Source organism: Phyllostomus discolor, chromosome 10, assembly GCF_004126475.2.
Source record: "Phyllostomus discolor isolate MPI-MPIP mPhyDis1 chromosome 10, mPhyDis1.pri.v3, whole genome shotgun sequence".
Lineage (NCBI taxonomy): Eukaryota > Metazoa > Chordata > Mammalia > Chiroptera > Phyllostomidae > Phyllostomus > Phyllostomus discolor.
The window spans coordinates 6,210,558-6,229,915 of NC_040912.2; the positions used below are offsets into that span (position 1 = coordinate 6,210,558).

Sequence of the window (19,358 nt, forward strand, 5' to 3'; positions counted from 1 at the left end):
AGGTCTCCAGCAGCACGTGGGTGCTCCTAGGAGCCAATGTGTTATCCGTAAGCTTCTTGGTCTTTGAATTCAGATCTTCACTGCCCATGTGGAAGCCTCATCAGCTGGCTATGATTTCACCCATTTTTTTGTTGACCGATTTCAGTAGCCAAAGGGATTCGGGACTTGAAACTAACGCCAGGGTGTGACATACCAGTGTTTGCCCGCTAGCCGGGGAAGAGCTTTGAGGACATGGGGGATGCTGGGTGCACAGTGGGAAGCCCACGGGAAGAGGAAGCAGGAGGGCAGCCATCTGCAAACCGAGGGGAGAGGCCTGGAAGAGACCCTTGCGTACAGCCCAGGGCAGGAATTAAACCTGCCAACACCTTGATCTTGAACTGCCAGCCCCTGGAACTGAAAGGAATCGCGTCTCAGGAAACAAGGACAGAGCAAAGAACGAGCAGAAATTTGAAAACTGACGAGGGACGACTGGACATCCACTTGTCCCCCGCCACCCAGCCATCCTCGCTGAAGACCACACCCTCCGAGGTGACGCCAGCGACACGGGTGTCTTAGGTGCCCCTGGTCAGGGCCTCCCCCACCAGCAGTGACACTTTCGCATCTTCCCCTTCGTGATAAAAATTCTCAGAAGATGGGGTGTAGAAAGAATGAACCTCAGCATAATGAAGACCATATATGACAAGCTCACGGCCAACGCCACAGTTGACAATTACAGGCTGAAGGTTTATCCTCTTGGATCAGGGACAAGACAAGGGTGTCCACTCGTCACCCCCATTCAGTGTGGTTCTGGGAGCTCTAGCCAGGGTCACCAGACGAGAAAGAGAAGCATCTAAATTGGAAACGGAGAAGTAGAATTGTCTTTACTTGCAGGTGATATGTTCTTATAAGGAGAAAAATCTACAGACTCCACCCAAAAGCTGTTAGAACTCATCAACAAATTCAGTTAAGTTGTAGGATACAAAATCAACATAGAAAAATCAGTTCATCTCTATACGGTAATAATGAAATATCTGAAAAAGAAAATCACATGCACAGTATCACCAAAACCAGATTCTGGGAGGGGGTTGGGGAGGTGGGTGACAACAGGGGAGGGGATTAAGAAGGAAAACTCTCACAGACACAGACAACGGCACGGGGATCACCAGAGTGAAGTGGGTGGGGGAGGTAGAAGAGGGTGAAGGGGGTCCGTGGTGACAGGTGGAGACTTGACCTTGGGTGGTGAACACAGTACAACATGCAGACGGTGTATTACAGTGCTGTACACCTGAAGCCTACATCATTTTATTAACCGGTATCATCCCAATAAATTCAATATGTTTAAAAAGAAACAATGAAATTCTCGGGAAGAGCTCTAACCAAGGAGATCTGTATACCTGAAACTATAAGACTTATATGAAAAAAAACTGAAGAAACAAATAAATGGAAAGACAGCCCAGTATTCATGGATCATGAGAATTAATATTGTTAAAATGCCCATACCATGCAAAGTCATTATAAATTCAATGAAATCCCAATCAAAATTCTAGTGACATTTTTATAGAAATAGAAAAAAACCTAAAATTCATATAAAAACCACAAAAAAATTTTAAGGTGAGGGATTTGAACCCCAGCAAGCACCGAGTGAATTTCTGGATGCAATTCCAAAACTGTCCACTAGAGGGACCGCAAGCTTCCCCCAACCCCCACCCTTCTTTTTCCTTCTGGCTCATCTCCCTTCCAGAAAGTTGTTTTAAGCCAGAGGCCCTCCAGAGGGTTCACCTTGCGGGTTGACCTCAGGGTTAACCCCAAACCTACTCCGATTTGCAGCGAGTGTTGCTCTTCTAGGAGGGATCTGTATATCCCCAAGAGCTCAAGAGAAGGTGCTACTGAAGTCTCCCGCGTGCCTGTTCCCAAACCTGTTTCTCCTCTGGTCTGATTTGCGTCTCTGCCGGAGAAGTTAGTTGCAGGATTCCCGGAGATGAGCTGCGCTGTAAGCAGGGTACATACTCTGTGTACAAATACACAGAGTCTATTACCTGCTAAAGGGCATCACAGACAATTTCTGTCTCGAGAGAGGTCTTCAATGGTGTTTTAATGTGTGTTTGAGACAAGAATATGTATGTGAGCAAATGGAAATTCAGGTGCTATTTTACCCCCCACAACTTCCTAACATGATTCCCTAGGGCTCTTAGTAAAACCAGTGTTTTCCTTGGAGAGAAATGAGTGAGACTGAAATATGGAGGAAGGAGAGACACCAGACCCTCTGGCCAGAGATTTCTCAGTTCAGCCACTAACAGGGGCCCGAAGATTGAGGTCCCATGGTCTCGGGGGCACAGGCAAGTCTAGGGAACTCACAGCTTCCCGTCTCTGGCCCCGCCTTGCTGCGCTGTGCAGAGGCTCTGTGGCCGGTTAGGCCTTCCGTCCCTGACCCGGGGTCACAGCGCTTTCCCATGCACCTTCAGACGCTATGCTCCCAGGCTGCCTTCCAATAAAGTTCTGGGCGTCACACCGAGGCTGAGCTCCCTCCCACCCCAGACACCTCGGTAAACAGCTGCTCCAGCTGGGGTCCCGAGGGCCTTCGAGCGAACAGCTGAGGGGTGTAGGGCTTAGACATGTGCCTCAGTTTGTCAGGGACAATTCCAGACTTTGAGAACTGGACACACTGTGTGTTGAGGATGAGAGTCGGGGTCCCCGCTGCCAGGGTTTATCTGGAACCTGCGTGGGAGGCTCACGGTTCTAACCACCCTCCGCCCCCCGCCCTGCGTGCACGGCGCCTTGCTGGCGTCAGCACCCAAGCTGCTCCGCCTGACGGTGCTCACCAGCAGGCCCATGGGACCCCTCTGTCAGAGATCTAGGAGAAGACTGGACTTCTAAAGAAATTCTCCGGTAGTTTGGACTTGGGTAAGTAAATAGTGAAGGGAGATATTCAGCAAAATCCAGAAGAAAATTTCAAAAACACTCCTGGAGTTCCCTGTGCTCCCCAGCCCCACAGAGAGTGGGGATTTACTCAGCCCCGGTCTAAACCCTGGTCCTGGGGTGGGTGACAGCCCCGGTCTGAACCCTGGTCCCGGGTGGGTGACAGCCCCAGTCCGAACCCTGGTTCCGGGGTGGGTGACAGCCCCAGTCCGACCCCTGGTCCCGGGGTGGGTGACAGCCCCAGTCCGACCCCTGGTCCCGGGGTGGGTGACAGCCCCAGTCCGACCCCTGGTCCCGGGGTGGGTGACAGCCCCAGTCCGACCCCTGGTCCCGGGGTGGGTGACAGCCCCAGTCCGACCCCTGGTCCCGGGGTGGGTGACAGCCCCAGTCCGACCCCTGGTCCCGGGGTGGGTGACAGCCCCAGTCCGACCCCTGGCCCCGGGTGGGTGACAGCCCCAGTCTGAACCCTGGCCCCGGGTGGGTGACAGCCCCAGTCCGACCCCTGGTCCCGGGTGGGTGACAGCCCCAGTCTGAACCCTGGTCCTGGGGTGGGTGACAGCCCCAGTCTGAACCCTGGTCCCGGGTGGGTGACAAAAGTGACGAAAGGCAGTCGTCCTTGGGCACAGCAGGCCAAGCACTCAGACTCCACGACACAGACACGGGATCGATGGTTCTCCTGCCGCCTGTCAACTCGAACCCGTCACGGATTCCGCTCCCTGTCGATCTCGGAGATCTGGGTGGCCACTGTCCCTGACGGACCCCTCACCTCACCCTCGAAAGCCGCGCTGGAAGTCTGACGAACGAGCCCGCCTCTTCCCGGCGCTGCGGCCCCCCCCAGCCCTTCTTCACCGTTCTCTGCAGCAGCGTCCGCCACATTTCTAGGCGCCCTGTTTAGACAGAGTCCCCTCCGCGTTCTCAGGGCAGCTTCATCGAGCCGGCTGCAGACCCACTGGCTCTTGTCCGACAGCTCGGTCACAACCCTTTCGGGCAGGAAGAACCCGGGGAGCCTGGGACACGCCGGTCACAGTTTGCCCGCCAGCCCCCAGCACATCTGCGGGGTCACCGCCCCGTCCTGCATTTCCTGACGCCCTGTCCCTGGAGCCCTCCCAAACTCACAGGCTCCCTGGAACACAACCCAAGGAGGGTGTCCCATTGGCCGAGACAAAAAGCCACACGTGGAATTTCTAAAGTGTCGCTTCGGGACATCTCTGAATGCACAGCGAAGAAGCTATCCCAGGACACACGGACCCGCACCGGGTGGCTGCCAGCCTGCGCCTCCCCTTAGCCTTCCTGGGGCAGGCGAGCACAGCCTCATGCCCTGTGACATTGGGGGGCTCAGCCACACTTCGCCTGTACCCCACATCCCTCCCTGGGCTTCCTTCCTCCCTTCCCCCTCTCCCTCCTCAACTGCTAGGATGAGCCGGGTCCTGGGAGACAGAGAGGAGAGCCTAGGAGTTCCCTGACGCTGCCACAGCAGAGGACCGCGCACACGGGTGGGTGGCCGTGGGGTGGGGGTGGTTTCCTTAAAGCGACGGAGTGTGCCATCCAAAATCAAGGAGTCGGCAGCCCCGGGCTCCCCCTGAAACCCGCCTCTTCCTGTTCTGCCTCCGCCGGCCCAGGTCATCTCCCCGAGTCTCCGCCGTCCTCAGAGATTGGGCGAAGGGCCCACTCCACGCCAGTCTGACCTCGTCGTCATAGTTACATCCGCCCTGAGCCTGTTTCCAAACCAGGCCGAGTTCTGAGGCTCTGGGAGCAGGGTGACAAAGTATCTTTTTTTTCGGCGGGGGGTGGGGTGGGGACATAATCGAACCCGCAACACAAGGTAACAGAGTCCCCTGTCCCAGATAGCATTGTGGACATGACTGTCATCTTTGGTGGGGACCAACGTCTCACACGCAGCCCCACTAGTGCACACGGTCTGGCCCCGCAGGCAGGCCCGAGGCCGAGGGGCCCGGGAGCGACACGCGTGTCCTGGTGGAGGGCGACCTAGGCTGAGCGGCCCCGGGAGACCAGGCTCTGGAAGCGCAGCTCCTCCGCCCAACCCCAGCTTCCCGACACTTGCCCTGCGGCCCCCCGAGGGCGGCTCGTCCCAGACAGAGCCCGGCATTGTCTCCCACGCCTGGTCCTTTCCCGGTTCCTTCTCGTAACCTACCCAGGAAGCAGTTCTCGGAAACCTCAGCTACCTGCGGGTGTGCAGGTGACACAGCGTGAGAAGCCGGTGTGCCCACGGCCAGCTGGCTCGGCCGGACATGCCAGCACCTTAGCACCTGCCCTGGGCTGTGTTTTGGGACATCCCCAAGGCAGGTCGGCTGCCCCCCCCCTTTACAAATGGGTCAGCACCACGATAATCACCCCGGACAGATGCGGCTCCAGCGCGCATGGGGCGGTTACGGGGTAGCCAAGCACCTCAGGGCGACCCCAGCTGGTCAGGGCCGTCCGCACTGGAACCCACGTCCCTTCTGCCGCTCAACACTGCCCCCTAGAGCCCACCCCTGCACTCGTTCCCTCCAGGCGGGGCCACCCCCGGCTCCGCCCACAGACAACTGAAAGCCATGAAGGGCATTACAAACCCCACGCCCTGCACGTTTCTCGCCTGCGCACAGCTGCTGCGGCCTCTTCCTCTCACAGCCGGGGCTCCCCAAAGCCCACGGGCGGCCTCCCTTTTCCTTAGCCTGTGGCGTCTTAAGACATGCCTTTTGTCTCTGATTAGTCCTCCTCCCCATCCCCCAACACACACCACTTTGTAAGCTACTGCCCCAGGGAACCACACTCGACACTCCCCTCCCCGCACACCCCTGCCCTCGCGGGAGCCGCCTGCCCAACCCTGCGGAGAACGCCATCTGCCCCTCCGCTCCTGCACTCCCCGGCCCTGCCCAGCAAGTCCCAGCTCAAGACACCTCCCCCAGGAAGACCCTCAGGTCGGCCCCCGGGTGAACACTCCCTCTCTCCTTCCCCTGAGTCACGGAGCACGGGACTCTACCCCGGCCACACACGTGTTCCTGGGCCCCCCCCCTCCCCCGAGAGCCCGTCCCCTGCAGAACACTGAAAACAAGGCCTCAGAGTCAGGCAGAGCCGGGCAGGGACACCCCGGGTTTGTCACTTACCGCGGCGAAGCCCAGGTAGGTCACTGAACTGTCACGCGGGGGCAACGGCATCAGCCTCCAATCCTCGACGAGTGTCCTGGGGTCAGCTGTGCCAGTCGCCAGGTACCTGACACTCACCGGCAGGCAGTGCTCGCTCCTCCCAGTCCCTTCCTCCCTCCACCCTGCCCCCCACGCTCCAGCCCTTGCTCACTCGGGGCCCCTCATCACCTGTTGGGCTAAGCATGCACACCTGGGTGGGCCGGGCGGGGCCCTACCTGGGAGAGGCAGGCATCCCGGGGGCCTGGCCACTGGGAAAGGTCCCAGGGGTCAGGCAGGAGGGGGGACACAGATGACAGATCACTCCAGAGAGCTCACGCTGTCACTCTGTCCTCGCTCTGGGCTCCGTTCCAGCTGTCCAGACCTGCCCAAGGGGATTCCCGAGAGACAGGACTCTGGACTCTGCCAGGTGGGGCCGGGCAGGAAGACCCCCAGGGGCCCCACGGCTGAAGAGGAGGAAGCCCCTCCTTGCAGGCCACCTGCGTCAGCTTTTACGCGCCCCTGGGCTGCTTCTTTGCTCTGAGTCTTTGGTGCAGGCTGCCCTCCCTGGGGCTGGGATCCCTGCGGCCACCTCTCCGGAGGAGACCCGGCTGCCCCTTCCTCCAGGCCCACCAGAGGGCAGTGCAAACACAGGGGATCCACACATCCAGGCCCCGGCACTGGCTGGACCAGCACAACCCAGGACCACAGCAGAGTGACCCTGGAAGGCAGGGGTCCCCCAGCCCCCTGCCCCCAGGGCCTAGCCTGGTGGGTGCACAATGTGTGACGGGTGCATAAAACACCCCTCTCTCCCCCTCTCTCCGGTAACTCTTCATTCCCCCTCCATGCACTCCAGTGTCCCCGTTCTGGAATGACTCATTTCCTGTCGCTGACTCCTTCCTAGCGGAGTGGCACCTGGAGGAGTGGCCGAACGGCGTCGAGAGCAAGAGTCACAGGGTTCAGCCCCTGGACGTGCGGCCATGCCTGCTGTGGGAACATCGGCACCCTCGGTCTACGGGGAAATCGGCGTTTATTCCGCTGAAAAGTATACACGCTCTGCTGGCGTGGGCCTCTCACGTCTACGCGCTTATGTCATTGCGATCATGGGACGTTTTAAACACACACAGGAGGAGAAAGAAGAGCGTAATGAGCTCTGTTCCCATCACCAGCTTCGAGGACAACCCCTTCTGCAAACTGAAGTGCCCTTTGCCCCTCAGGCTCCACCCCATCCTCTTGTATTTGCTGTGCAGGGGGAGAGGGAAGAGAGAAACCGTGTACTTATTAATCTTAAAGCTTCTAGAACACGGGAGCTTCTAGTTCTGTGAGTTTTATGAAAACCCGCCTCCTGGGCAGGCGGGGGGCAGGCTGGGGCTGGGGGCAGGCGGGTGGGAAGGCCCGGGCGAGGCTCCAAGAGCAGCCCCACGTGGCAAGCCCGCCGGCTCGGCTGCAGCCCGATGGTGCCCTCCGCCTGGCAGGGATCCGAGACTTCCCAAGGGCAGCCGTGCCTGCCGTTAGCCGAGATATGCCGCTACTTCAGATGCCACGGCTGGGCTCAGCTCTCACTCCCTTCCTGGAACCTGGAGACGCCTGCTGTCTCCTCGGGTCACACAGCAGAGAGCTGTGCCCAGCAGCCAGCCCCTAGCCTGCCCCACCAACTGGACACGCTGCTCCCGGCTCGGGTGCCGGCCCCTCCAACCACAGGGGCACGGTGCCCCTGAGCAAACCCAGGTGCCCCGGGGGGGGGCTTCTGCCTCAGAGACACAGCGGTGGCCCAACAAGTCGGTCCGACCACTCTGGGCGGTGACAGCGGTCTCTGGGGACCGGTCCAATTGTGTGTGGAGTGTGGAGGGAGGAAGACACCCTCGGCTTCCTGGGGGCTGGAATCACCAGGGGAACATGGGCTCCTGACTCTCGCTCACCCTCGGGGGCGGTGCTTTCACAGCACGGAGGGGACGTGTGTGCGTGGGCTGCAGGCTGAGCGCGGGTCCTGTTTGCTTACCGGTTGTGTGACCTTTGAGGGTTTCCGCTCTCTAAGCCTCAGTGCTTTGGCTGTGAACGGGCATTACAACCCTGGGCTCGGGGACACCTACGGGAGGAACCTGGGCCCAGCTCAGGGAAGGGTGCCTAGTGGCAGATGGACACGTGCTGGTCCCCGCCGCCCCGGAAGAGGGCCCTCCCTCGACACTCCAGGCTCAGCGTCCTGGGGACCCGGAATCAACGGGCATTCTCTCAGAGTCAGCAGAGGGCTGAGATGGCCTGGAAAATTGGAGCCGGTGGCGGGGGGAGGGAGGAGGGAGGGAGAGAGCTGTTCTCACAGAATTCTTGTGCTACACCGGGGACCCTGCCCTGAGTGTCCCCGGCACGGTGGGTGGCACTCGGACGTAGAGGGTGGCCCAGCAGAGACGCTGGATGAGGCAGGGCAGGCTGGGAGGGAGAAGATGATGTAAAGATTGTACAGTCTCAGCGGGTCTGGTGGGGGTGTAAGAAGCGCCTCTGTAGGGCAGGGGGAGACAGGTAAGGACAGGCTATTCCGTGTTTAGGGCCCTCGAGCTGCCACCCCGCAGAGGCACCAGAATTGGGCACAAAACACCCCCAGCTGGGGACCCAGTCCCGGGCTCTCCCTGCAGGCAGACAGCTTCCTCCCTGTTTATGTTTCAAAACAAAACTAAAAGTCGCCACTCAAATTATTTGAGAAGAATGCTTGACCACAGTTAAAAGCTTTATGTAATGTGCAGCCAGAACATCACAGACCGGTGGTCAGGGAGGAGAGCTCCCAGCACTGCCCGGGCAGGCCTCGCAGCCCAGAACGCCTCGCACACTCCCTTCCAGCCTCCACGACTGTTCCCGGCGCTGCAACCCAGGTGTGGACGCCGGCCGCGTCTGCGGAGGCTGGAGGGCGCGAGATCAGAAGGCAGTCCGGTTCTCCACTGGGCTTCTGATTCCGCCACTGCATTTCCCTCCCCGACGAGAGGTCCAGAAAAGTCCACAGGGAGGGCGCACAGGTCGGGGCCCGGGATGAAGAAGAAGGCAGTTCAGACCCTGCGTCTTCGCCAGGAAGGGCGACTCCCGCCTGTGCCCGGCGGTTAACGTGGAGAAACCGGTGGGGCGCCATCATCGCTCGTGCTTGATGTTGGCCTCACTTCGCTCCAAGGTGACCCCGCTGCCGTTGCGAGGGCCTTCCCTCTTGTTCCCGTCCTTCTCCGCGTAGAACTCCGCCAGCACAGGGCAGTGCTCGGACGCCACGCCGCCCCAGGACCAGTTGTCTGGGATCCAAGGGTTCGTGAGGCCTTCTCGCACCACAGCGCAGTGACCTGGAGGGGGGCAGGGAAGAGACCCAGACATCAGGGAGGAGCTGGTGGGCCCCCTGGCGGACGGAGACCGACACTGCATGGGATGCGCGGGCTCCTCGCCCACACCCCACCCACACCCCGCCCACACCCCCCAGCTACCTGCAGCGCCAGCCCGCCTGGCAAACGGGAGGTCTAGCACGATGATCACGTGACCCCCGGACCACAGCCCTGCACATACCCGCAGAGGAGGGCAGATACGTCCCCACTCCGGCTCAAATGGCCCGGACCTGCCAGTGCAGGCAGGTCTCCCTTTCTTTCTTTCCGACCAGGAGAGGAAAAAAAAATAGCGACTTTGGCTTTACCTGTGAAAACCTTCTTGAAGCTTTTGCTGATCCAGATGTTGTCCAGAGACCGCGAGCCCTGGGGGTTCTTGGTGCTGATGTTGGTGAAGGTGTGCGCCGGGACCAGGGGGTGGAACTTCTCCCTCCTCAGCAGGTCGTGGTCACTGCTGTCTGGCCCCTGGCCGAAATCCCCCAAAACAACCACGTCTTTTTCTCCTGCAAGTGGAGGGCAGGAAATCAGGAGTGGACGTTGTGGAGGGAGGTGACCACGGTCTCCTTTTATGTGGGACCGAGCGTCTGGGATTTGAAACCCTGGAGGTGGGGGTGGGGGGTGGGGGATGGTGAGGACGGCAACATGGTTCTCCATCTCCAGGCTTTTCCAAATTCCTTGTGCAAAAGCCCCCAAACCTTGAAGAGCGGGTTAGTGACCCTCTTGGAAATGGGGGGGGGTGCACCGGCCACCCCTCTTCCAGCTCCTGTGTTCCGAATCTCGCGGCAGAAAAAGGCCTAAGGGTCTTGCCCAGAGATTTTACAAAAGCTCGGAGACATTTATGGAGCCCAGAGGAAAGACCCCGTGAAGACATAGGGAGAAAGAAGGTGGCCATCTGAATGCCAAGGACAGAGGCCCCGGGAGAAACCAAGCCTGCTGACCCCCTGTCTTGAACTTCTGGCCTCAGAACCGTGAGAAAATAACCTTGTGCTGTGTGAGCCGCCCAGCAGACTCACACGGAGCCAAAGTGCAAAGCTTTCCTCTCTGAAGTATTTACTTCCAACCCCCCCCCCCACACACACATGGTCTTGTTTACACCAGAGCGAAGGGCAGTGGCCCCAGCTGGGCTCAGAGCGATTCCCATCCACAGCCAGGCCACTGCCGCATGTCCCACAGCTCCCTCCAGGGAGTCATGTGATCACAGGGAGCGGTGCTTCTGTCACGCCTCGCAAGGATTCACAGACGAGAGCGCAAAATGTACCTGAGCCACTCAGCAAGTCTTGCTCCTGGACACAGAGGTGCTTCAGTAACAAGGGCTGGAGGAAGAAAGCTAAACTGCAATGCCAGAAGCCACCAGCAGAGGGCGCCAGCGCACTGCATGTGACCCTCCTCTAGGGGGGTTTAAAAGGGGGAAAAGGGAGGAAACGGGGGGGGGGGGGGGGGGGGAGCCTTCAGAGGCTCCGTTGTGGGGCCAACAGAGAGGCGCCCCTCACACTGTCAATCGGAACAACTGGCACCCACATCAGAGTGCGCCTGAGCCGTCTGGAGAAATCACTGCCAACTTCCAACGGGAAAGCTGAGCAGAGAATAAATACTGTTAACAGTGAGTCACACCTGGCCGGCGGGCCAGGCCCTCTCTGCAGGTAGGAAGCTGGAGCTCTGAGAGGCGGGAAAGAGACAGCCCTGGGGACGTGGGCGGCTGTTCATCGCCCCCCCTCCCCCGCGCCTGCTGCAGGGCAGACCCTCCACAGACACGTGTGGGCCCAGCGGGTGAGTGAGGCCTGAGACGCCCCGGATGGAACTCAGGCGCAGTCTGGTTTTGAAAGGGAAGGAGAGGCAGGGGCTGCATGTGTTGCGGGTCAAGGAGAACTGAAGGTTAGAAGAGACCGAGGCAGAAGGTGCCCTGAGGATGGGGGAGGTTCTCGCTGGGCCACAGGCCTGGAGAACTTGGGGCCGAGAAGACAATTCTGGATGCAGGAGGGATGCCAGGGGCCCCGGTCAGAAAGGCAGCTCTGTGCAACGTCAGGGGTGAAAAGAACAGCTTATGCTTTCCTCTGCACGCAGACGGATAGCTCTCTTTTTGAACAGGTGCGGCCAGGATTCTTACGTCTCCCATTGGTTACACCTGTGGTGCTGAAGCCGCAGAGACAGCTCTCGTCTCCGTGAACCCCAGCCGGGCAGAGGCCTGGATTCTCCCAGACCGCAACCCCCTGGGGTGAGCTCCCGAGTGGTTTCCCTGGTTCCCAGAGGTGGAGGGAGAACACTCAGGGCCCGTCTCCCAGAGAGCTTACAGATTCATAAAACGTCAGCGACAACCGCAGCAGCCGGACCCCACCGAGGGCGGGGACATCCTACGCAAGTGTCTGGCATTACTCAGGGCCAGGTTTCCCTCGTGCTGAGTGAGCCCCATGGGGTCTGAGAGGAGAAAATGCCGCCAGGCGACTGGCGAGGCCCCTGTGGACGTGAACTTGGATGCACATTCCAGACACAGGCAGCCTGGAGTTCGAGCATCGATCTGGCTGTTTGCTCCGCTGGGAGCCTGGCGGGTGGAGGCTTGGTCTTTGTATGGACTGCACCGCCCAGGCTTATCGATGGGGCCCCTTGTGCCCTGGGCAGGCTGGGCACTTCTCGACACCTCGGGTCCTCCATGCACACAGTGAGTACGCAGGCAGCACGCAGGGGGTGTGCGCCGCTGCCCACGCCTGGAGGCCGAGCTGTGTGTGTGTGTGGGGGGGGCGGTCAGTAGCCCTTCGGTGACCTGGATACTAAGCTGCCCAGATTTCCTTATGGGTCAGTAGCCCTTTGGTGACATAGGACGCTAACCTGCCCAGAACCCCTGGTGCATACCTCACCAGGAGTAAGGATTTTAAAAAATCTATCTTTAAGGTAAGACTGTAGTTTGACAGATCATTTCTATAGTTGAGTCTTCATAAATGGAGGTGAGTTTGTGAGGGGCCAGTTTAACCAGGAAAGGGCTCAGAAAGAATTCCAGGCGGTCAGCCCTCACCCGGAGCAGGCAGCGTTCCGGAAAACCAAGCCCGGCTGAAAACACCCCGGTCTGTGCAGCCGCGGCGACTCTGCCTCCCGGCAAACCCCACGCAGAACCTCTTCTGTGCTGCTGGGGGCTGAGCCCAGGGGCCAGAGAGCCCACCATCCTGCTGAAGCTCCGCTCTTTTTCACGGTCTCAGGGCCCCTCCGGTGCTTTCTGAGTCCATGCACATCCACCCTGCACGGACGGGCTCGGTCCTTGCACGGACAGTTCCCGACCCCCAGGCACCTCTGTGGGGTCAGCACCCCTGGGTCCCCCCTCCAGTGGCACCTGATGTGCAGTGGTGACCTGCCGGAGGTCCAGCAGCTACTGAAGGAGCAGAGAGGCCGACCCAGCTTTTCGAGGGTCCAGGCCCTCAGGGCTGCCTGTGTGCCCCCAGGGAGAAAAAAGGCACGTCCTGCCTGTCGGGGCTCTCCCACTCCCCTGTCCCTTGTCACCAGCCATCTCCCTTTCACAAGACGAGACAGGCTGAGATGGAGGTGGCGCCATGGCACAGCCCAGGTAGCTGAGCCCAGGATGAGCTGTCCCAGGGGAGGGTGCCAGCTTTACCCCCTAGCGCTTTCCATCACAGACTGGCTGAAAGCCACAAGGCCGACACCGTGGCCCCGGCACGCTGGACGTGCAGAGACAGAGAGGTTGCCATGCACAGGGTGGCCAGGCGCCAGCAGATGCTAGGGCGCCACCGACTCCCGAGCCCGTGCCAGGCACTGCAGCTGACCCGACCACTGGCCTCCGGGATCAGAGTGCCGCACGGGGAGGCCGCCCTGCCGGCTGCCCCGCACGAGTGGGAGCTGTGGCCCTGCCACGGAGAAAGACCGTTTCCCACCTTTCAGTGTCTCCTGCAGGGTCTGGGCGAAGCTGGCCGTGCGGTGGCTGTCGCTGTGGTTCTTGCTTGGATTCTCAGCCCCAGGGAGGGGCAGGGCTGCCAGGTGAAGGTTCACGAGGGTCACGTCATTACCTCCCACCTGGACACGAGGAGGAGACACGGGGGCGGGGCAGACTTAGATACTGACCACTTCCGGTACCCTCACCACCCACTGGCGAACGGCTTCACGCACGATGTCGTCCACGGGGAACAGGAGGCTGCTGCCACCCAGGAGGCGAGGCGAGGCGAGGTGGGGCAGCCCCCCACAGGTCTGTTCGAGGCACCTACAGGACCGGGACCCACAGCACACCCCACTCCCCCTGGGGCACACCTGAACATGTCGGGTTTTGGTTCTCCTCGGGAGCAGCCACAAGGGGAAGGGGGGTGGCTCTAGCCGTGGCTAGTTAATGAAGGGGGGAGGGGCCCCTGGGTCCCCTGCCTGGACCCCCTGCTGGGACCGGCCTCCTTCCCCTCCCCACGCACATCCCGCCCACTGGAGACCACAGCACCCAGAGGTTGGCTTTCACCCAGCGCTTGGAGAACCACAGCTGGCCGAACGCCGGCCACAGAGGCTCTGCCCCTGCTGGGGACCTCGGGGTGCAGGTCCCCTGAGCTCCGCGGCATTGCTCAGCTGCTTGGGGTTGCACAACGTGGACTTCCGCTTGTCATGGCAACAAACACTAAACACTGGCAGGAAGGGAGGCGTGCAGGGGGACCCCCGGAAGCGGCGGCTGCCAGTTCCGTCTTACAGACGCGACCCTGCTTGCCGCCACCGCCGCCCAGCCCAGGGGCTCTCTGCAGCTGCGGCTCCGACCGCAAAGGGAAGGTCTTCAGGCCTCGGGCAGGGAAACCCCGCGTGGGGAGCCCAGGAAAAAGCCACACCTCTGTCCTGTGCCACCTGCTCGCCTAGGATGTGGCAGGAAGTAGAAGAGGCTGATTGCTTAATGCAGAGGATGTGGGCTCTCGCCCCTGACTCGGGGGCCCCCCTTTTACGGACCTGCTGCCCTGCTGGGCTGAAGCCGGCCCAGCCGCTTTACCTAAAACAGGGCCCGGAGGCTGTTAGAGGGTTTAAAGGGGGGCATGTGGCTGGTTCCCACATCAGCATCATAAGCACAGGCCCCAGACACCCCCAGGGGTGTGTGCACCCATGGAATGCCGGCAGCTCTACAGCCACAGGGGTGGGGAGGGTGCAGGCCCCATCCGGGGCCAACCCAGCCGCCCCCAGCACATGGCGGGCAGCCCAGCCCCCCGAGAGTGGGGCCCAGGGCCCGGGCAGAAAGGGTGCCGGGGTGCGGGGTGGCCCTTGGCTCCAGAGCTGCGCTGGGGTACACAGAAAGGGGACGTCCCTGACGCCCAGCAGGCGGCTTGCTGGGCCCAGAGACTTCCCGGCTAGGCGCCACGGGGACAGGTCTTGGCGGTCCGTCCTGCTGACCCAAGTCTGAGGGCCTGCCGCCCACTAACACCAGCCAGGGCGTCCGGGGAGCAGGGAGACGGTGCTGCTCCTGACCAGGTGGGACAGACAGGAGGGCTCTGATGGGGCAGGCCGGCACGAGGGGGGGGCGGGCTGATCGGGGGATGTCCTGGCCCCACAACCCCGCGGCTCCCCCCAAACTCCCTCCAAATCCAAAGGATCCCTTGAGATCGAGAGTCCTCGGCCGTACCCCAGAAACTCTGTAGGCCTTGGGGAGGGTACAGGGATCCCCGAGTTTGGAAAATCTGCCCAGGTGATTGGGGCGTGTGTCAGGTTTCGGAGCCAGCACCTGCTGCCCTTCCTGCCCAGGAGGCGGCGTTATCAGAGCCGAGGTGCCCCAACCCCTCTCCCTCCTGCACTGGACCAGTGCGCCAGCCCAGGGCCACCCAGGACAGGACACGGCCGAGGCCAGCAGGCGGGGGCTCTCTGGCCGGCCGCTTCAAAGGGGACTTCGGGTTTTCCTTTTTAGAAGAAGTGGGCCTTCTCGGCGACACGGCGCGGGTACCTTGAACCGCGCGAGGTAGGGCCTGGGGCCCGAGGGCTTCCCGTGCCCGTTGCCGGGCGAGCTCTCCTGCGAGGCGGTGTCTCTCAGCTCCACGCCGGCCCAGGTGTCCCACAGGAACCCCAAGAAGCCGGCCCCCTGCGGGAGAAGAGGGGCGTTAGTGTGGAGAGAGGCAGTCTCGGGGCTGGGGGCGGGGGCAGGAGAGGCTGGGCCGTGAGGTTCCGCTGGGGCTCCCAGGGGCTGCTGCTGCAACACAGGCGCAGCCTGGAGCCGCGGCCTGGTCCTCCCTGCTGCCCCTCCCCCCAGGCCGCTCACACCGCCAGTTTCCTGATTTCAAAGACATTCTGTGCAGTCGGGGTGCCTGGGCACTTCTCTTTGTGTGGGTGCGAGGTGGGGCAAAGCCTGGACTGTGCACAGGGGTATCATTTAGTCATCACATCCCAGGAGGTGGCCCCTCCTGCTCCTAGGGGCCGGATGACTCAACTGCTCTGAGAGGCTAAGTAACTTCCCTAAAATCCCCCAGCTGGTAAACGGAGGTGCTGAGACTGAAGATGAAGTCTCCAGCACCCAGGGCCTGGCTCCTCGGAAACACTCAAGGAGTGTCTGCAAGATGGACGGAGGTCTGGACTGCCAGCCCCCATGTGGAAGGGGTCAAAGCCCTCTGAGGGTGGACAGGGCCCTACTCGGGGGTCTAAAGCCCGGGAGTGTGGTGCTGGGAGGGCCGGGGAGGGGGTGGACAGGCAGGGTGGCGTCGGCAGGGCCCCAGAGCACGGTGCTGACCCTGGCCACCCCCGCAGTCCGGAGGGGGACCCTCTGCCTGCCTCTTGCTGCCGCTGCCCCCTTGCATCAGACTGTGGGCGAATGGGTTCATCTTCCTCGCCCTGCCTGCGGTCACTGTAACGGCCCCTGCGGCTGTGGGGTGAGGGCTGGAGGGGTGTGGCTGAAAGATGCCCGGGGTGGGGTGGGGGGGCCACATCAGGCCTGGGAGAGGTGCGGCCCCGAAGCCACTCTGTGGGGTTTGTCAACGCTGAGACAAGCACTCATGACTTAAAGATACCGTCTGGGAGACCCAGACGTGTTTAAATGTTTCGGGATTACTGCCCCTATTTAAAATTCAGGGAATTTCACATGAAAATATATACATCTTCACCTTCTGAGGAACCAAGTGACTTGTCCTCACTGGGCCCACACCCCCAGGGGGTGGGGGTGGGGGGAGCGGCAGCTGGAGCCACAGGAGCCCCCTACTCTGGGCGCGCCCAGGCCCCTCCCACGCTCTGTGGGTGACACGTTCCAGGGCACACTGTCTTTGAAACCCTCCAGCCACCCTGTGAGGTAAGGAGGGGCTCTGTTCCCATTTCACAGATGAGGGAGTTGAGGCTGAAAGGTTGCAGTGGCTTGAACTCAGGCCTTGCTGCAACCGCACGCTGCTGTCCCATGGCCCTGACATCCCAACCTGGGCCAGGGTTTCCTGTCTTGTCCCTGCAACAGGCTGTGAGCCCCCTGCCCGGCAGGAGAGGCTCCACAAGGCTCGGGTCGGGACCCACTGGGCTGACAAAGAGTGAACAAAGGCCGGGCCGGGCTGCCGGGTCTGCTTTCCTTGCCCTTGCCGGTGGGTGGGGAGCTGGCGGACAGTGCCTGGTGCTCGCTGCCCTTTCCAACGACTTGCTGAGCGGTTGATGACAGAGCGTCACAGGGAACGTGAGAGCCTCGTGCACCCGCGTGTGTGCGTGCGGAGTGCTGCTCACAGCAACGACAGAGCCAGGAGCTGCGATTCCCACGTGGACGGAGGAGGACCCCGGGGCCAGGGGGGTGAGAACTAGGTCTATTCAGACTCAACCCTGCCCCCAGCCCGCCGTGACTGCACCGGGCTGCCACCCACAGTGACCGCCGGTGCTCTGCAACGTAAAACCCAGAGCAGTGTTCTGAGCAGCAGCTAAAAAGAGAGCGTACAGTCAATAAATGACTGGGCACTTTTAGTCCAGCACGCATTATCATGGAAAAGCCCCAGATCTCAGTATCACTCACGCAAGTACAATGCAGATGCACGGTTAAGCATATTTGGCATATTGGAGGTAAAAAGATAACATCTCCATATGCAGGAACATGATGTGATGACACAGTTTCTGATTCACGATTCACTGCCGAAAGTCTGTGTTAATGTCTAAAATGCCACTGCTATTGAACTTTCCAGATGAGCAAAAACTGATCCTGCGTGTGACATGCAAGAGTGAAAATGTGTACAGCCGGCCTCCTGGGGGGTACTTAGGAAAGGAAATTCAAAATTAAAACCTGCTGGAGACGGCCACCATTTCCACACGCACAGTCCCTACCACCCAATGCACAGACTGGGTGCCTGCAAAGCTTTCAGTCCGTGAACCTCGGGCTTCCTCCAGCAGGCTGGCCGGGGCAGGCGGCGGGAAGAGAGCATAAGGACCAAGGACAGAAATACCCAGTCTGCCGCCTTGGTTCCCAACAGGATTTCTCCCAGGACCCCAAACGCCCCCCACCCCCCCGGGGCAGCCGTCCATTCCCGGTCTCAGCACGGACCAAACCTCAGGGCACTCTGAAATGGACGGCGAAGATGGGGGGGACGGCACGGGAAAATGCTGAAGGTCGGTGAGGAGGGAACAGGGCGCCTCGGTAACGGGGGAAGGTAGGTCTGCGGACGAGGGTACCTTCTGGAGCGGCGTGGACGGCGTGTCGGCGACCACGGCCTTCCAGCAGCCCCGGGGCCCCTTCCACTTGCGGATGTTGGGCAGGATCGGCTGGTTCAGCTCCGCACAGAACTGCAAAGACAGAGCACGTGTTTGGTCGGTGTGTGTCCCCCCCCCCCAAGGGGCGGCCCGAGGAGCCAGACAGTGCGTGGTCCTGACTCGCTGGCCCAGACCACGAAATTCTGGAACCACAAATTGCAAAGCAAACTGTCCCTCTATGAAAAGCACAATTATCACCAGGGGACCCTCAGTGCCTTCCAGCACACACAGTGCAAAACGAGCTGCCAGCATCCTTTGCATCCCAGTGACCCAGGGGATGCAGGTCCCAGCAGGCTGTAGCTCAGCACCAAAGGCAGAGGAAAACAGGCTGCTATGTAGCGACCTTTCCTCCCGGGGGGGGGGGGTGCTTACCTGAGAGGTGCGGACATCACTCCCCCGCCCCCACCCCCCCCACCCCCCCGCCAACTTCACCCTGCGGCACCCCATTGTTCACCCCGGTTTGCGTCTGAGAAGAAAGCCCCGCTCCCATGGAAGCTTCTTGGTGCTTCTGCCAGTTCCACTAACTCGGTGTGGGAGCTGCAAAGCGATTTCACCCGAGGCAAAACCCAATGTAAGATGAGGCGTCAAAAACGGGGCACCTCACAGCTCCTCTAACTCATGCCCCCAACGCAATGCAACTGCTCAGCGTTTCTTTCTTTCTTTCCTTTCTTTCTCTTTCTTTCTTTCCCTTTCTTTCTTTCTTTCCCCTCCCTTCCTTCCCTCCTTCCTTTTTCTTTCTTTCTTTCTTTCTTTCTTTCTTTCTTTCTTTCTTTCTTTCTTTCTTTTCTTTCTTTTCTTTCTTTCTTCTCTTTCTCTTTTCCCTCTCTCTCTCCCTCTCTCTCTCCCTCTCCCCCCCTTTTATTTTTTTAAATTCCTCATCCAGGATATGTTTACTGATTTTAGAGAGAGGGGAAGGGGGAGAAAGATAGACACAGAGAGAGAAACATCCATCAGTTGCCTCCCACATGAGCCCCGACCAGGGATTGAAGCAGTGACCTTTCAGTGTACAGGATGACACTCCGACCAGCTGAGCCACCCGGCTAGGGCTTGGGGTTGAATTTGTCAGATTTGGGCTCCGTTTTCGAGACACTCCAACAGCTGGTACCAGCCTTTCCCAGGGACGCCGGCTTGTCCCTAGCTTTCGGGGCCTGGACCACTGCATCACGTGTGGCTCCCTTCTGGGAGCATCACCACGGCCTCTGCAGTGAGCTGCCCTGAATGGACCCCGCCACAGCCCCAGCTCCAGCACCAGCCCCAGCCCCAGCCCCAGCTCCCTCCTGGAGGACCCCCAGCAGAGCCTGCAGCTCAGATCCACCCCCCACCACGTTGTGAACTGTATTTCCACCCTCAGAGCCGCCCTCCC

At 60.5% G+C, this 19,358-nt stretch overlaps 1 protein-coding gene across 3 annotated transcripts in view; it reads right to left on the reverse strand.

Annotated features, from left to right (window-relative positions):
• Nucleotides 1–8,720: 8,720 nt before the first annotated feature.
• EEPD1 (endonuclease/exonuclease/phosphatase family domain containing 1) overlaps nt 8,721–19,358 on the reverse strand; it is a 75,407-nt gene continuing 64,769 nt past the window's right edge. For 2 of the 3 annotated variants that reach the window (XM_036010410.1, XM_028525683.2), the window contains exons 4-8: nt 17,918–18,028; nt 15,246–15,380; nt 13,231–13,369; nt 9,667–9,861; nt 8,721–9,325 (exon numbers count right to left, since the gene is read on the reverse strand). In XM_036010410.1, coding sequence (XP_035866303.1) covers nt 9,126–9,325; nt 9,667–9,861; nt 13,231–13,369; nt 15,246–15,380; nt 17,918–18,028 — 780 coding nt within the window. In that variant the 3' untranslated portion in view covers nt 8,721–9,125. The remainder of the gene's footprint in view (nt 9,326–9,666; nt 9,862–13,230; nt 13,370–15,245; nt 15,381–17,917; nt 18,029–19,358) is intronic. The other variant, XM_036010411.1, reaches the window with a different exon arrangement.